This window comes from Melospiza melodia, chromosome Z (genome assembly GCF_035770615.1).
Source record: "Melospiza melodia melodia isolate bMelMel2 chromosome Z, bMelMel2.pri, whole genome shotgun sequence".
Taxonomy (NCBI): Eukaryota; Metazoa; Chordata; class Aves; order Passeriformes; family Passerellidae; genus Melospiza; species Melospiza melodia.
The window spans coordinates 16589769-16608222 of record NC_086226.1 but is presented as its reverse complement, the minus strand read 5'-3'; the positions used below and the strand labels follow the sequence as shown (position 1 = coordinate 16608222).

The following is an 18454-nucleotide window of genomic DNA, read 5'->3' as shown; positions in this document are numbered from 1 at the left end:
AAGGAAAATTGCTTAGCACATCTGAAAGTCCTTGCACAGAAGAGCGCTCATGCTTGCTTTCACTGTCTCTCAGAAGGAGAATTTTTTTTCTGTTTAGGTACCTCTGGGCACCTTTTTCTATACACTTTGGCTTGGCAGCTTTCTCTTACTTTAGTTGTAGTGTTGTTATAATTAACTCATTTTCACAACGAGTACCCAGAGCCACCCTGTGGAAAATCAATACCAAGACACAGAGTAAAATTTGGGAGGAAATAACACAGGTCAAATAGGGTAGAAAAGTGTCTGGAAGGTGATGAAGTCTCATTTGGAGTGAGAGGGGTCTTCACTGCTGAGCTGTGTGTTGCAGCTGAGTACTACATCCTTATAGCAAACACTGCCTTGTTGCTTGGAACAGGCACCTCTCTAGCAACTACAGTGAGGACTTTGGTACATAGAAAATGACAGAAAAGAGGAGCCTAGAAAATGTGGAGTTTGAGCCAGAGAAGCAGCTTTCCACCATATGCATTTCTTCATACTACCTTGTAATGGCAGTAATGGCTGCTGTCTCAGAAGTCTTGGTGTGCTAGAAGAATAGCACCATGAGCAGCCCAAGTTATGGAGTTTTAAACTTCTGAATGCTTTTTTCCCCCCAAAAATCTTGGAGTTGAAGGTCTTAATGTTTTGTACATATGAACTTTTATTAAGGATATCTGAATGTTTTATGGATATGAGCATATTAACTAATCAGGTGAAAAAAAAAAAAAAGCTTTGGAGCTTTGAGCACCTGAATGAACTGTAATTGTTGTAGGTGACTAGCACTAAATGAATGCCTGGGCCAAAATGGAGTGAAAGTTTTGTAAGGTTTGCATGTTCATATCTAAGTCTTGTGAATGACACATGTATAACAAAGTACAGGAAAAAATTTGTGAGAAAATTAATCTTTGTGACCTGCCATTCAGATATGTATTTTTGAAGCTTTAAAAAGAGTGTACTGGAATTTTTGCCTGTGTGATTTTGTTCCCTATGTAAGGAAAGACAAAATCACACATTTTCATATATTTGAGTCTTTATACTGAAGCCCAAATTAATGCATTTAGGCCTGATTCATTCTTGTCAAAGGAGGGAGTGTAAACAAGTTTTTCGACTGGATTTTTTTTCTTTTTTTTCCCTCATGCATACTTATAAGTGATTGCAATTATTAACATGCTTCATATTGATTCCTACCTCCTTTATTCAGAGCTCTACCTGAGTGATGAGGAGTTAAAGAAACTCCATGACTTTGAGGAACAGTGTGTAGAAGAATATTTTCTTGAAAAGAATGAAAACCTGAGTTCCAGTGTCAGTGAAAGGATCCGTTTGACCACAGAAAGGTGTGTTTTGATACATATTTATGTTCTCTGTATAAATTTGTCATATATAAAGACTTTGATAAGTTCATGCTTTTGAAGCTGGTTATGGCCACTCTGAACATGCATAGGCCTTGTTAATTTGATGGATTTGTGTCTATTTCTGTATTTGCATCTCTTTGAGGTGTATGTCAGATCTGACTGGGCAGCCTTGCTGACAGAATTGAATCCCCAAACCCATGCAGTGTGCACATGGTTAAAGGGGTGCAGAGAGGTGCTGCTCAGTTTCACTTGTGCAGATCAGGTAGCACTACAGAAGCACGCCAGAGAACAGCATACAACATGTAATTTTATTTAAAAGCTTAGTAGTGTACAGACACAGAGAGTATTGCTTGTGATTGGGTGTAATTGCTGTTTACAGAAACAGCCTGCAAACAACCACTCTAGCATTATTTGCAGTATGGTGTCTTGGTTTGCACAATGTCAATACACAGCTACCAACTGGGTTTCAAAACTGTCAGTATTGGCCTAATTAAGCTTTTTATTGAAATCAATCTTAAAAATACCATTAAGTTTAATGTGAACAGTTAAAAAAAACGAACACTATAAAAATCTTACCGAATGCCAACAGTGATTTCATCTAACAAATTTGTTTTGCCAGAGAAAACATAGCATTATTTTCTGCAAAATAATTTTCTTGGCTTCTTCAACACAGAAGTTGAACACAAGTAAGTTTCTTGGCTTCTTCAACACAGAAGCCAAGAAACATCCTCTGCAAAAGATATTAAATAAGTAGTTTTGTTCAGAAACTGCAGAATTGATTACTTCAAGAAGGTCTCATTTACTGGAGATATATATATATCTGGAAAGAAATTTTTTTCTGAGTGCAAGTGAAACACTCTTCACAGCATTGCATGACATTAATGCAAGAAATTAATTTAGATTAATAAAATGTTCTGGAACACTGGTCCTTGATTTGATACGGCAATGCCTTAATACTACATATTTTAGTTACTCTGTGATGAAGAAAAGAAATTACTATGGCATATTGCCTGCAGATAATTTATCATTATCTTAGTGATAAAGTAAGAGAGAATATCTTCAGGAAATATGAAGATACTGGTTTGGTTAAATTATTTAATTCCAGGCCAAGAAGTTCCTGCACTTTTCACTGGGGATTTGAGGATAATAAAAAAGGCTTTAGTTTTTTGGGCTGTTGAATTTTACCTGAAGATAACCAAAGCTATAAGATGCATAGGAGCTGCTTCTGGAGGCCAAATATGTTCTTGGGAAGACCTGTTTCTCAGCAGTCTCTAGTATTTGAAAAATGCAAGGTTAAATTAAAGAGTTTGTGTGAGCCTTATCCTTCTCATGCTTGCACAAGAAATGTAAAATCAGGATGTCCAGCTGGCAGGAAGTATACTTCATTTGCAGCCATACCCTATGTAACCTGCCACCAATGTTTTAGTAGTTCTATGGCAATGAATGGGTATTAGTAGGAAAACAACAATATTTAAAATAGATATTCCTTGAGCAAAATGTCTGTTTCCTTAAGAAACCCACTGGCAGTTTGGCTGGGTTTTGTCAAACACAGGTATTAATGGGAATGAAAGTCACCATTTAAAAAAAAGCCTATTTGAAACGCTGACTTTTTGAAATTTATTAATGGTTTCTCTCATCATGTCTCCAACAGATGTAAAGATCTATGTTTTGGTATTTTAGTTATGTTTTCTTTTTTGACCTAGAGTGGAAGAGATGTTTCAACAACTTAAGGAAGTGCATGAGAAGGTATTCTATATCAAGGAGTCTTTACTCTCCCTGGACAGCCAGCTAGGACATTTGCAAGACCTGTCTGCCCTGACAGTGGACATTCTCAAAGTGCTTTCTGCTGTAGACACCTTGAAGGTGGAAGAAGCCTTACTGGCTGACACAAAACTTCAAACCCGTAGGAAGCTGCCCCATAGCTGGAGCAATGCATTCTATTCCAAGACCTTGAGCAGTCTGGAGGGCTTGTGTGACAAGAAATACCACTATTACAGCATGCCACCCTCCCTCTTACGGAGCTTGGTAAGGACTCAGTCTCCATCAGAGTGCAAACTCTTGAAGTCTGAGTGTGACAAGGTGGTAGAAGACAGCTCTCAGAAGGTAGAAATAGAAACAGACACACTCACTTCAGGAGTATCCTCTGAGACTAGGTCGACTCCTAGGTATGGGCAGTTTTTGCTGGTGCCCCCTGACCATCAGGGAGGGTCTTTTCCTGAGGATGTCACCTTAAGTTTGTCCTTTTTGAACACTGCTGCCAAGTACAAGGATGAAGCATTCAGAGATGACCTGCAAAGTAGCATTGTGGTTCCTCAAAACTTGCCGGGTATCAGCTTCCTTGGCAAAGAGACAGAAGATTGCCAGTGGAGCCAGAGTGACTTTGTTATTCATTTGCCATCAGAAAAGATTGATGCTGCAGAAGCTGATCATCCTCTTGATCTCCAGCTACCACTGGATATTGAAGAAAGTGTAGCATCCCCCTGTGATGACAGGGAAGAAACTGAAGGTGGTTATGTGAACTGGGGATTCTCTGAAGGTGATGAAAAAGGAGTTTTCATCTCAAATTCAAAGAAGAAAGCTCTGTACCTCCATTCCTCCTATGACAGGGATAACAATTGCCAGAACAATCCCACCAGGCATGTCCAGTTAAGTCATTCGAAGTCCTTCTCCTACAACTCATTCAAGTCATGTCCCAGCAGCAGCATCTCTCAGAACAGGCTGAAGAGAAGCATCTCCTTCTGGATCAGCCCTCTCTGGAGGGACTGGAGTTTCTGCAGAAGCAACAGCTTACCGTCCCCTAAGAAAGAGAGATCAGGGAAAGTCTGCAAGGCCATAGGCGGTAATTACAAAACATTAAATGTGTACAGTATCTTCTACTGGAGAGTCCAAGACATGACAAAAATGTTTCATTTGCACCCAGAAGGTATTAGATGCAGTGAAGGATGGGAGCTGAGAGTCCAGAGTGTGGGTCTGGGTGTTGGAATATCCAAAGTGTGCCTGGTATCCAAGCTGCAACACACCTGTCTGCCAGCCACCCTGATCTGCCCCATCTCATGGAATCTCCATGTCTGTGGCTACACAGCCAGGTGGCAGAAGGACTGTGCTCACTCTGGGGAAGTCTCTTGCCCTGGGGATGCAAAGACAGAGTTGCAGGAACCAAAATACATGATCCTGTAGAGATACATTAGCAGTATCAGAGATGGGTGCATGGAGAATTAAAAGGCATACTTTTCTGTAGTCAGTTTAAATACCTCTCAGTCCACCACCAGGTTTGCTTACCAAGTGTTAAAATAAATCAGATTCAAGTTTTAATTCTGAAGAGTATGACATGATGGATGACATTGGTTGTTTTATATCTTGTGACGGTGCACATCTTTGCACGGAACTGCTTGAGTACTGAGTTTGGTTATCACAACTCTTTCTCAGGTTGCTTTAGACATCTGCCAGTTGTTGGTCCTATCAGATTATCCCTTAGTAAACAGATATTCTGTAGCTTAAAGGTGTTTTTTGACTCTTTCCTGCAGAATCTTTAGGATCCTGTGAGCTACACCACAGTGAGACAACAAAAGCAGAACAGCAAAACAGAGACAGAAAGTCTGGGAGAGGAAAGAGGAATCAAAAACCTCTTCAGGTGCCGGTATGGGCCGATGCAAGAGAACTGTGTATCTCAAAATTGTCTTTTTCATTCCTTAAGAGCAGTTCTGCAGTGTCGTTTAATTGAAAATGCAAGCATTTAAAATGCTGCACACAAACTGCAGCATCTCCTGTGTGTGTCTAGTTTTGGTTCAATTTTACTTTTTTTTGGATGTGTGAGATTTCTGTTTTGAATTGCTGCCATCCAGGGACTTTGTTATACCATGCTGATACTGATTTTGTGATGATTCACAAATGTAAATCAGTCTTTGCATTTCAGCTTTCATGAGAACTTGTGGAGGCTTCATGTGATCTAGACTAGACTGAAGCAGTGACCATATCTGGGGGGGGTTACAGCTGAACTCAGGCAAGATAGGCCTTATAACATTTTCTCCTGCCTGCAAGAGTCCCATGGACTTTTCTCTGAATCCATCAAACATTTAGCACATTGCAGAAAGTATATTGATTGTGTGTGTATAGGTGTGGGGCAACCTTTGCAACTGATTCTGTATGTTCATAAATAAAAATCTATTTCTAGAGCCTATACAGAAATTTCTAGGGTCTTCATTATCTGGAAAGAATTATCACTGTTTAATGAGATGAATACTGAAGGCTAGTTTATTTACAGAAGATACACAGGTCAGCAAAGGATCTTGGACTTGAACTTTGAAATCCAGTATCTCTCAAGGTATTAGGTCTCAAGGTTCAAATGCCTTCAGACAGTGTGAGACCACAGTACTTGCTAGACAAGAGCAACATGTCTTCTGCACTTTGTAACAAAACTGGGAACATCTGTTTCTCAGCTGGGAATGCATTCATTCATTCACTGGCATTTCAGAGGTGCTCTGAAAGGCCACATCATAATGCTGTCAGAGGAACTGTAGAGATACTAGTCATCCTGTAAATTCAGTATTGTTTTGTCTGTGTCTTGGCAGGTGATTAGAGTGGATGATTGTCCCCAGAACACTCAAGTGAACTCAGAGCCTGCAGAAATCAATGTCTGGGATGAGCAGGAGAAACACAGCAAGAATTGGCTCACTGTGTCTAATTTCAGTCAGCTAAGTATGTTACCTGTTACACAAAGTGAATTTCAGAACAGCTTTCAAAAAGAAGCCGTAACTGTAATTCAGAGAATCCAAGTGTCATCCACCATTTTCCCCTTATGGCATAATTTTTATGGAATTAGACTTAGTTTGCCTTGGTAATTTATGCAACATTGAAGAGGCAAAAGACTCATAGGATGGATGGAAGATCAGGTGAATTTATTTGGGACCACTGCCTGTCTTCCATGGAAGATAGCTGAGTGTTAATCATTAGGAATAAGTCAGAAGAATGATGTCTTTGTCTCCTCTCCTGAAGTGTCTTCTAAAGTGATATCCTGGCTAATTGCAAAAAAATAAACTCATTATTTTTCAGGACATTTACCCTCACAGGCAGCGCTGTGACACTGTATTTACTGGCAGATCCTCTGCCTGCATTATTCATTTCTCATTGCTCAGAAACATATCCTCCAAAGGGAAGAAATTAATTCTGTATTGTCTCTTTTGGGGTGAAAAGGAATGGCATTCTGACCCTTCATTTAGTAATTCTCAATCTCTTTCATTCTCAGAAATTTTATGCATCATTCATCTCATCTTTCAGCTTTGCTGTGATGTGGCTCACTGGTTTCATCCTGTGAGCTGCTGGGAGAAGTACAAGACAGAGCTGCAGCTCACTACCACTCGGCACTCAGCCCAAGGAGGAGGGCTGTACTCCAAAGTTTGCTGAAAAAAGTGGAAATAGTCTGTTTAGCCCTATGAAATTCTATCACTGTTTTTTTAACCCATTACACATTTACTGGGACAATATGGCGTATAGGTGTTTATTTTATAACACTGCATATCTACTTAGTTTATAGCAATAGAGTTGTTCATTTACGCTCTAGAAATAGCTGACAGCTTCTCTTTTGACTAGGTTTGGAACGTCTCCATTACAAGCACCAGAAAATTAAAAATCCAGACTTTGGTAGGCATACCATACCATTCCGTGATTACCTGAGGCATTCTCGAGAGGTAAGACCTAGGATTACACATTGTAGTCCATAATTTTGGCTGGGATGAGCCCACAGTAGCTCTACAGTCATGCCTGGATTTGCCAATAGAGTTTCTTTGTCACGACATAACTCTTTGAGAGATGAGAATCTTTGTTGTCTTCTGGAACAGTGCACATGTGGAAGTAAATGAATAATTTAACAGCTGCTCTACTAACACTCTCCTAAGATTATTGAAATACAACATTAAATTATTGAATCTTCCAGTGGTTCTGAATATGACCTTAGTCACAAATAACATGTGTTGATGTTTCATCAGGCAATGAGTGAGCACACAACTTGGTCTTGAACTTGTGGGCAGAATGGATTAGAAGAAAATTTTGGAGAGTTAACTACATAGCATTCACTTTTTCACACAGTTGTTTCTTACAAAAAGGTGGATAAATATTGATAATAGTTGCAAAGCATGGATTTTTTAACCATTCTCTTATAAAAATTGTATTTTATTATTTACTAGAATTAATCTGCAGCTCTGTAATCTAAAGTTTCATTTCATGTGTGAAAACTAATATAGACTCCTTGAATTTGATGGAACTAGACCAATTTATATTTCCTGAAGACGTGAGCAGGAATCTGGGTTGTGGAAACTACTACCTGTTTTAAAACTATGTAGCTAATAGAAGAAATGGAATAGCTAATCAAAGAGAATGTACCATTCATTCAGTTTTATTGGGATATCTCAGAGAAATTAAAGGAAATTACCAAAGAATAAATTAAGAAAAGGAAATGTGAGCGAATCCTTTCCTCTTTCTTTTCAAGGGCACCAAAGCACTCTTCCTTGTTAATTTCACTTATAGGACTTTTGGTTATGAAAATGGAGTTCTTTCAAAGACTTATTTTTCACGGAAAATGTTATAATTTTTCTTTTTTTAGGAATAAAAATGAAACAAGTAATTCCAGTTATGCTGTTCTGAGTGTTGTAGAATTTGAATCTGAAATACCATGGATGAGATCTTTAATGTTTTAATTTTAAAAAATTGTGGGGTTTTGTATGAAAAAGTGACAAGAGAGAGAAAGAGAAATAAATTTACTGATTTTGTATTCTGTAAAACTGAAACTTGGACTCAAAATCAATACGTCTTTTAATTGTGAATCACAGGAGCAGCCAGGCAAAATAAAGTCAGGAAAACTGTGTGAGGTAACCAAGTAATCTGGTGTTTCATAGCTCATATTAAGATATATTTATATAAGACACAAGTGTGATACTTTTTAAATCGTAAAAGAACCCATTCTGCTGATTAATAGCAGTATTGGAGTTACGTCGAAACCAGTTGTTTCTGAAACATCAACTTCAAATTATTTATTCTGCCAAGGTACAGCCTCCAGTATCCACTGAATTGTTGTGCCTCTCTCTGGACTATGAAAGTTTGTATTTACACTGAGATGTAACAAAGTTTCTGTATCCAACTGTTCCACTTGGAGAATTATGTATTTTAAAGATAGGTATCTTTCTGAAAGTGAAGCTTCTCACTCATGGCATACCAGGGGCTCAGAAATTGCTCTTGAGAGGAAGCAGAGAGCAAAGGAAGGGGTGTGTAGGAAGCTTTTGGTAAAGACTTTCTCATCTTCAAAGCAAGGTACACGTTCAAAATGTGAGGGAAATTTAAAAAAAATTAAAATTTATTTAAGTTGAAGTTTAAATTAAAAGTTTAACTTTAGTTGATTCATCTTTAAACTTAGCTGTCCTTAAACTTTAGTGTGTGTGTGTGTTTTGAGGATTGAAATTGGTCTGAATACTATTGAGAAGAAAAATTCCATTTCTTACTACCATACTAGGAGGACCTGGCTGGCCCATTTTTTCCTAATATGGCTTGAAGTTTAAAAGATTATTTGAGTATTTCATTAAATAAAAGACCTTGAAAATATGTGATCTAAATATCCCTGGAAAGCTGCTCAGTGTGTTACGTTCTTCTGTTCCAGGGCTTATTTTCAACAACAGTAAAAGTTATGCCTACACTGGAATTTTCCAACATAAAGAAAGTTCTCTAATATTGTGCTTATTAGAAGACCTTTAACCAGCTTTGTGAGTGTATGGAGATATAGGTGGTGACCTGAGTATTTAATTCAAATTTCTGGAGACAACATGGAAAATGGCAATGTGAGCAAGTTATTTCCATTTTAGTGTAGGTATGGCAGTGTTATGATTCACCTGCTGTCAGGGTCATTATTCATGTTAACAAAAATCATATCAACAACCATTCTCAGCATTGTACCTTCTTGAGCTGTGCAATATGAATATGATAAAGATGTCCATATTTTACCAGTAAAAGTGTCTTTCTTTTTTTAGGATTTCAGTAATAGCGTATTTGGAAATATCAAGAAAAGTAATCTGAACAGGAACTCCTCGTATGTATCATTAGTATGTTAAGATATTCACCACAGGTTTTCAGAAAGAGATGTCTGTAGTGTCTGCAGGTTTCCATTTCAGTTCCGCAATACTCTCAGGATGACAAATTCCTGAGACATGAAGAGGCCATTCATTGTATTTAAGTTTGTTTAAAGGAAATCTTACAAATGGAGACCAAAGAGATCCATTTAAAAAAAGTGTATGATTTTAGGTGGAATAGACACCCTTTCTAATTCTAACAATAACTGAATTTTCTAATTCAGTCACTAAGATGACAGCTGGACCTGATGATTTACAAGGTATTTTCCAGCCTTAATGGTTCTATGATTCTGTGGTGATTCCATGGTTCTATGGCCATAGCATCTTTAATTAGCCCTTTTTCCAATCTAGTTAGCATGAAAAGTTGTATTTGCTTTTGCTGTGCAATTGCATGTTTTATTTTTTAATAATTGCAATGTGAGCATCTCCTGAAAACTTCTCTCATTGACTGATTTATCTCTTTCATACACTTACTAAATATTTAGCTCAGTTTTCTTAATCCATTTTCAGAAGTTATGAAGCTTTGATTACATTTAGTGAAAGTATACTGGTTTCACAAGTGGTTTCTGTTTTCTTGTGATGCTTTCAATTTTTTTCCCAGATTGATTAATCATTATCGTAATATTAGTAGTATTTTTGCTACATGCAGATCTGTCTTTATGTTCCTTTTCCTTCCTATTTTCATCAGTTTCTTCTAAACTTTTGTTTTGGTTTTGTTTTTTGTTATTTGGGGTTTTTTTTGTTGTTGTTGTTGTTTTTGTTTTGTCTTTTTTCTTCTTCTTTTTTCTTTTTTCTTTTTTCTTTTTTCTTTTTTCTTTTTTCTTTTTTCTTTTTTCTTTTTTCTTTTTTCTTTTTTCTTTTTTCTTTTCAGCACTGAGCAGGTAATTACTAGAAGATACTAGAAAGCTGTCACATCCCAGATGATCTCACTGTGGAGAGGAAAAGAGTTATTGGGGGTTTTATGGATACTCTGTGTGTGTGTGGGGCCAGAGGAGCGGGGTTGGGTGTTCTGCTGCTGTTGTGGGTTTGGGGTTTTTAGGGTGTTTTTTCTCTTTTCTTTTTTTACACCCCACCATTTATAGAGGTAGACAAACTGCACACTTACCATCAGGATGTAGGGGCTGTTGAGTTGCCTGAATCTGTTGCTTAGTCTGTTGTCTTCAGTGGGATATCTCTGGTAGATGAGGTGAATCACATCTTCTGTGTTCTGTAACAAAGACTGCTTTAATGCAGCAGTGCTTTTGCAATCAGACTTGTTAATCCAAAGAATCACCAATTCTAATCAATTTTAAAAGTATGCTATTGTACGAGGAATGACAAAAGTAACTGTTAATGCATCTCAGCATTGACTAAAAACGAGCAGTTGTGTGTGGGATTGAAAACTCTGTAACTGATACTGTTATTGCAGTGTAAAAGATGTGAATAGCAGTGCAGACTCAAGAGCAGTTGAACATAAAGCAGAGAAAGAAACATGTAGAAAAATGCGTCAGTTCTTCAGTGCCTGAAGATTGTTTGCTCATGGCTTTGTTGAACAAAATTTCACTGAGGGTTATTTTGCCTTAATTCTGCTTAGTCACATATGATCCATGTGTACTAGTTTTAGCTTAATGACAGAAATAAATGTTGGATTAAAATATCAAATATTTGCTTTTAAACAGATTGAGATCTCCAGAGGAAACTGACAGTAAGTTTTTTACTGCTTGTCACTCATTTTAATTCCCATCTGCAATTCTCATGCAGACAATTCTGAAGCGCAAAATCCAAAAACGAGCTAATTTACTGTAGTTGAAGATTATAGCGCAGATATTGTTTCATGTGTTAATAACTATTTTTTACTTTAAAGTGAATGATTTTTTATGAGAAACATGTTTTTCTCATAACAACTGCATAATCTTAAAAGAAAAACATTTATTTTCACTCTAGTCTGACCAGTAATGTTGTCCTTTCAGCAGGAAGAAACTCTTTAAGATGCTGCTGCTTTGATCCCTAACAGTCCAAGTGATCTCCTGGGTTAAACCAGGGTGTATGTTTGAAGTTATAAAATTTTTAATGTATGCTTGATTTTTCAAATTGCAATTATTTGTAATACTTCTAGTTGGGTTGTCTACATGGAATTCTGAAATCTGTGGACTGAATTTATTATGAAATGTCCAGTGAAGAAATTAAAGGTTTTAGTGAGGAATCAGTTTGCTCCTGAAAAGCAGAGAGCTAGTGTAGTATTTGTTGTGTTTTAGTCCATCTCCCAGTTTTCCTGGCATGACACTTAGCCGTAAGAGGCTGAGCAGCTGGGCACCTATCTCTTTTTGAGATTAGCAGTGGTGCAGGAATCAATTGCTGCTGGTCTTATCTCCACTGCAAGTGATGCTCTTTGTGGGTCCATCTGTGCCCAGAACACTGCAGTGCTGAAGCATTCTGCTGCAAGCACACTGAGCTGTAAGGCTGCTCTCTAGAGCGCACCATTCTTTTGATTAAAATCCAGTTCTCCTGTTCTCAGAAGGCCCCTTTTCATGTTTTGTTTTTTTTGCAACATGCAAAATGTGGCAAAAGTAGATGGGTCCAGCAAGAAAAAAATCACAAGGAACTTTGAATCACTAAGAGGAGTGAAAAATGCTGACCCTTCCCCCAGTATCCATAAATGTTTTCATATGAGATCTCTTTCACTAGATAAGGGACTAAAAGCAAATGTCATACACCAAGAAGAAAAGTGTAAAGTTCAAAAAATTTTGGTGAACATTGTTTTGATTATGTAATTTTTTGAAAATTAATAGTAGTACAGTATATAGATACTGAAATCTGGCATTTTGAAGTATGGTTTTCCAGGACAACAAAATTATTTCATCTAATTAATGAAAATGTGTTCCTTTTTCTTGGTTGTATTAAAAAGGCTTTTTTATAAAGCAAACATTTTTGGACCAAAATTGATCTGTCTGAGCATATGTAACCACCAAAAATGTTTGTTTGCTTATATTTTAACAGCACTTTGGATGCTGTGGGTTAATGGGACAGTATTATTATAGTTTTGGTGCAATAGTACAGTTAATGGAATACTTAATGGAGGATGGAGTAGGAAAACATGTCTTTGGGAGGCCATGAAGCACAGTGGATAGTAAAATACTTTTGATATCCGTGGGGTCTAGCTGTCTTAACATGTCGTTGAGGTTAATATATGATTTTCCCCACAATTTCCTTGAATAAATAAGTCGTCTGCCTACATTACACTGACAACTGAAATTTGGCAGTATACAGTACATGATAATGCAGCTAAAGCTCATAAGTAATTCTCCTCTTTAGAATGCGGAGTCAGCAGTTCTGATTAATCTGTTTTGCGACAAACTCTGGGATGGAAGGAATTAAAAATCATGCATTTGTGTCTGCTATAATAATTAATACAACAATCCTTTAAACGTTATTTCAGATATCTTCTCCTGCTTGAAAACATCTCAAGATTTGCATCTTCACTACTCAGGTAAGCAGGAGACACAAAAATGACAGCTGAGGAATTTAAGAAATTAAAACAAACATTAGTCGTCCCTTTGTCATCCACTGCGATTTTCATTTTTAGGACTTGCACAATTGCCCACTGCTAAGAAGGTTCTGTTTTAATTCATGTCTAACATGAATTTAGGATTTTTGATTTTTTTTTCTGTTGATAATTGCTTCATTCTGGGTATTTATGGCAAATCCAGAGCAGAATGTAGATAATCACTGTCAATATGTCAGTGGAAATCATGAATACAGGTCAGCTTCCTAAGCAGGCAGAAGAGGCCCTACTAGTTTGTTTATAGCTGTCAGTCTCCTCACACCTCCCAAACTCTCCTTGGTACTTTCTGGAGTTCTTTTCTTCAGTTAATTGGTCCTGTACTACCTAATCTGTGTTTGTGTATTTATGAACTCCCGAAAATCTGGCAGGGAATAAATCCTTTGAATATTAATTTCCTGCAGTCCTGCCTTTCCCCCGGCTGAGTCGGCACGGATTTTCCCACAAGGCCTGGATGTCAGTTTTTCCAGGAGGAGAAGAGAGCAGAAATTGCCAGTAGATGTCACCATTGCCCACAGGACTTGGCCTCCGGGACAGACAGGGCTGAAATAAACCAAAGCGGCCAGCAGCCTTCTTAGGTCCAAAATCTACAGAGTTGTCACTTGGAATAACACCTCCTGGCTTGCAATCAACTGTACAGACACAGTTTCTCTGACAAGGTGGCATTGTTGCAGATATTGATTCGTTGTTTGTCAGGCGTGCTATTTGAGTTGATGTTGGACTTTTTAGCACAGATGGAAGAGGTTTCCCTTTTGAGGTGACAAATGTCTTCAGAGGTTTTCAGTGTATGTTTTCCTTCTGCAGGAAGATTAGGACAGAATTTAGCCAACTAGGCTCAAAAATCCTGCAATAGAACTCTGTACCACATACTGCTTTTGTATTATTCTTACTATCAGTTTGAGAAAGCAAATATAATCCTGCCTCTCTGCATACCCAAAAGAGCTAGATCTTTGTCCCAAGTTCGGCAGCTGCTGCATGTCCATGTCACATGGCTTCTCAAAGTTCCAGAGAGACTGTGGCAGGGTCTGACAGATGGCATGGATTTTAGCAGCTCCTCTGTTCACATCCTTCTTCCTGCTATGCACTGATTTCATGATCAGTGTGCTCTTAGTGCAGCACCAGAAGAAGATCTTGTTTTTCAGTGCATGCTCCAACACTGTTCAGACATAGTAGCCAACTCCTGTTGAATTTGGTATGTGTAAACAATCTTGAGCTGGAGTATGAAGAGCAGATCTTCTCAAATGGGGACCCCAGTTCATGGGGTGGATGTGTCATGGGTGCCATTTGCTCTGCCCTTCTGGACTCAACAATCTCCAATTACATCTTGCTTAAAGAGATAATCTTAAAAGAAGGATAGCTGCTGACAAACTCCCTAAGTTCCATAAGCTCCAGAGTTTGTTACCATGGCCTTTTTGATACTCTGCAAAGAAACACAGCTCTGCTGTGGTTAACTCTCTGCTTTGGTTCACTCTCTGCTTTGGATGATGCTTTTGCCTTCATCCATTGACAGTCAGAACAGTAGCATCCAGGTTGCTTCCTAGTTCTAGGAGTGCCTTGTTTTACATCTCTCTTCCCCTTCCTGATAACTCAGTCATGGTGAAGACAAATCCATAAGTATTTGGTTGGCTCTCTGAAGTTTTGAAGGTGTTTGCCTGAGAAATATGCTGCAAGTTAGGGAGATATAACAATGTTACTGATGTTTTTTTTTGGCAAGAAGCCTGAATGAAGAAACAGTACTCTCTGCAGGGGAAGTCTAGATTTTCCGGTCATACCTTGCTAAGTCTTCAGATGCTTCTAACCCTGACCAGACAGACAATCTCATCAGTACAGTGTGAGTGTGTGTTGCTGTACTGGAGTTGGCAGGAGCAGGATGCAGAAGCAGCCAGCCCTTTGTGAAAGGAGGAGGATGAGAAGATAGCAATAGTCCTTCTAGGCAGGCTGCAAGGGGCTTTCCCAGAGAGCCTGCTTCTTTGGAAGGAGGGAATTCACGAACACGGTGAGATATGATGGGTCGGTATCTGGCCAGATGGGGTCATGGCTAGGTCCTGGAGGTTATTCAGTACCAATTCACATAATTTTCTGGTGATGGAGAAGGGAGTCCCTTCATGTTGGGGTAGTGGAGGTTGACTTGTTGGTTTCTGTGTAGTGAGTATTCACGTGTGAATTGTTTGCCTCTCTTGTACCCTCTGTTATTAATTCTGCTGCTGTTACTTTCACTTTCCTATTTCATTGCTGTTTCCATTGGTCAATTCCAGTAAATTGACCTTATATAAACCCATGGTCTTTAACTGTTGTGTCTCCAATCCTCTCCATTCCACAGCTGGGAGGAGAGGGAGGGAAATGAGTGAGCAGTGTTTGGTCTGGAATGTTTCAGTGGGAACACTGACGTGGGGAGCACCATTCCTAAACCACAACAACCTTATTGGTGTTTCACCTGAAACACGAAGAGCTGAGATAACAACAGATCTGGTAAGAGTGGGTGGGAAACAAGTACTTGTTGTTTTAGGTATGTCACAATGCTGTAACCTAACCCTGTATGTTTCAGTGTAGGCACTGTGTGCCCATTGAGGTGCTCCTTTTTGATGCTGGCCGGGGGCTATTTACAGACCCGAGACGGGGCTGCTGTGGGAAGTGCCTCGAGCTGTTTATTTTTCAGCATCAGTCTCATTATATGATTATGACAATGGGAAGATGCTAGCAGCTCACAATCTAGGCAGCAGGCCAAAAATCTTAATGTTACAACTTACTTTATAAGCTTCTTGACCAATCACACAAAGCAAAAGCATATTGGCAGTAGTTCTATCCAATCACCTTAAACACATGTACCTTTGGTTAAAACAATGCTTGCTTATTTAGAATACAATATCTACTTGTAAGCCTTAAAACACAATGCACAGAGCTCCATTACTGAGTTTTAACCTTTGTAATATCTTGCTAGATAACTTTCTGCAGCTTAGAGAGCTATTCAGACAAGCGTTAATACACAGGCCATTGTTCTATTTGCCCTTGCTTTTTCTACAGTTTAAATAATTTTTCTGCTGACCTATCTCATGGCTGCTGCTTTAGCTCTACTCACAGTTCTGCTGTATCTGAGGCCTGCCTTTTGCAGCTTTCCCCAAAACCCTCTAATTTACCCTCTAATTTTGTGGACTCCCACACCTTTTCAGAGCAGGGAGAGGGATCAGGATTGCTTTGTTGCTGAACTCTGTCATATCAGCTTATGAAATGATAACTTCAAGAGCAGCGAGAGTCATTTGTGATATATTTTCAGTGTTGGTCTTCTATCCTTACCTCAGGTACTGCCTTTAGGAAACCATTAACCATGTCCTGGCCTGTGTCAGGCACAGCATTTCCAGCTGGTCAAGGGACATGACTGTCGTGCTCTGCTCTGCACTGGTGTGAGGTCTCACCTTGAGTACTGTGTGCAGTTTGGGCACCACAATGTGAAACAGACATTAAGCTGTTACAGAGCATCCAGAAGAGGGCCATGAGGCCTGGAGCAGAAGCCTTGTCAGGAGCTGCTGAGGTCAGCAGCTGTCTGTTCAGCCTGGAGAAGAGGAGACTGAAGGTTGACCTCACTGCTGTATTCACCATCCTCATAGTGAAGCAGAAGGGCAGGTACTGATCTCTTCACTCTTACGACCAGTGGCAGGACTCAATGAACTGGCATGAAACTGAGTCAGAGGCTAATTAGTCAGGTTTGAGCTAGATATCAGGAAAAGGTTTTTCACCTGGGGAGTGTTTGGGCACTGGAACAGGCTCCCCGGGGAAGCAGTCATTGCACCAAGCCTGACAGAGCTCACAAAGCACTTGGAGGCACACAGTCTGGCTCTCAGGCACAGGGCCAGGACTTGGACTTGATGATCCTAATGGGTCTGCTTCCTGATGGGTCCCTCAGCATATTGTATGATACTGTGTTTCTGAATAATGGTACCCAGTCTGTGAGCAGGACAGGGAAGCGTTATTTTCCCCAGCTTTTCACTCATTTTTCCTTCTTGAGACCTGTTACAACAGCTTTGGAGGATTTTAAATTCCCTTTGGATATTAAGGAAATCATGCTTTTGTTGCTAAGTCTGCCAGGTCTCTTCAGTGCAGTCTTACACCCTGATTAGAAGAAGGGATTCTTAAGAGGGTCTTTCAGAGATCTACCCTGAGGGTGGATAGTCATGATTGGCCTGTGATGTGGGAGAAAATGGGCCAGCTTTTGAAGGATTATTCTGCTCCAATGGCTTGGAAGTTCACCCCTGAACAGCTACAGGACCCTGTTAAGGTGGTAGAATATTTGAAAGATAAATGCTGTGGCAGTTACAGAGAAACACAAAGTTCTGCAATGTGCAGGGCCCTGTTTACTCTTTATCAGACACTGCTCTCAACACTAGACTTCACCCTTAGGGGGAAGAAGAGGAAAGCAGAACAACAGGCACTGTGGCCACTCAAACTTCAGCTGAACCCCAGGAACAACCCTTGCTGGTACCAGTTGTTCCTATACAGAAGAAGAAATTCAAGCCTAGACAAGTTTGCATACTGAAGAGGAAGCAGGGCCCTCAGAATGGGAAGCAGAAATGGAGAAAATCATCCTCTAACTACAAGGCATGTGAAAAAATTTCAGCCACCAGTCAGGAGAGTCCCTGCTGACCTGGGGGCTCTGGTGTTGGGGTATCACAGCGCATGATATGAAACTTTATGGTAGTGCAACCAATCAGCTGGGATCCCTGTCCCAGGATGTGGGCATTGACAAAGGGGTTGAGGATAGAGCAGAAACTCTCAGTGGCAACTCCTGTCGAGTGTGAGGGAATGGTGACTACGTAGCTCTGGCAATATGATCATCTTTTTTTCCGCCCTACTGGCCTGCACCTTGGCTGTGGAAAGGTCTCTCTGGAGGGCCTCCCTGCCATTGAGGGAGTCAACATCTCCTTCCATTTTTTGTCATCTGTGAATTTGCCTAGTAGTCCATCAAGCAAGATAAAGAGGAAATTTACCATGCCTTACCAGTATGGACCAGAGTGTCTGCTATTGGGAGCAAGTACCCCCATGCTCAAGAAAGGGTACACACCATGAGGCAACCTGGGTTTTTTCTGTGTGTGACCATGGAGAGGGCATGAAGAAGTGGGACGGAAAACCCACCTCAGCCTAGCAGCAGAAGTATGAGTTGAAAGGAAGAACAACCACCAAATATCACTCTGGTTTCCAATGAGCAAGTCCTCAGACAGAATAGGAGGGCTGATGTTACTTTCAGTCCTCTTTAAGGTACTTTCAGCTTGTATTTACAAGACGTGAACAGTTCTTTGATCAGAATTAGAGGGTTCTTTCATTCAGCCAGGTCCTTCCTCCTCCAGGGGAAAGGGACAGTCAGATCTATTGGACTCTGTGGGTGTCATGGCCTTGGCTCATCAGACTCACAGGAGTATTGGGCTTTAGTTGACCCCAGAGCACAATGTACC

The 18454-nt window shown here is 39.6% G+C and overlaps 1 protein-coding gene across 9 annotated transcripts in view; it reads left to right on the top strand.

Annotated features, from left to right (window-relative positions):
- The window catches only part of TRPM6 (transient receptor potential cation channel subfamily M member 6), a 99848-nt gene that overhangs the window by 62070 nt on the left and 19324 nt on the right, over window positions 1-18454 (top strand). For 4 of the 9 annotated variants that reach the window (XM_063179963.1, XM_063179965.1, XM_063179967.1 and 1 more), the window contains 8 exons: window positions 1217-1349; window positions 3071-4206; window positions 4892-5004; window positions 5936-6062; window positions 6954-7051; window positions 9377-9435; window positions 11134-11159; window positions 12891-12941. In XM_063179963.1, the coding sequence (XP_063036033.1) occupies window positions 1217-1349; window positions 3071-4206; window positions 4892-5004; window positions 5936-6062; window positions 6954-7051; window positions 9377-9435; window positions 11134-11159; window positions 12891-12941 (1743 nt within the window). Of the gene's footprint in view, window positions 1-1216; window positions 1350-3070; window positions 4207-4891; window positions 5005-5935; window positions 6063-6953; window positions 7052-9009; window positions 9220-9376; window positions 9436-11133; window positions 11192-12890; window positions 12942-18454 lie in introns of those variants that run through there. The other 5 variants (XM_063179968.1, XR_010031090.1, XM_063179969.1 and 2 more) reach the window with 5 other exon arrangements.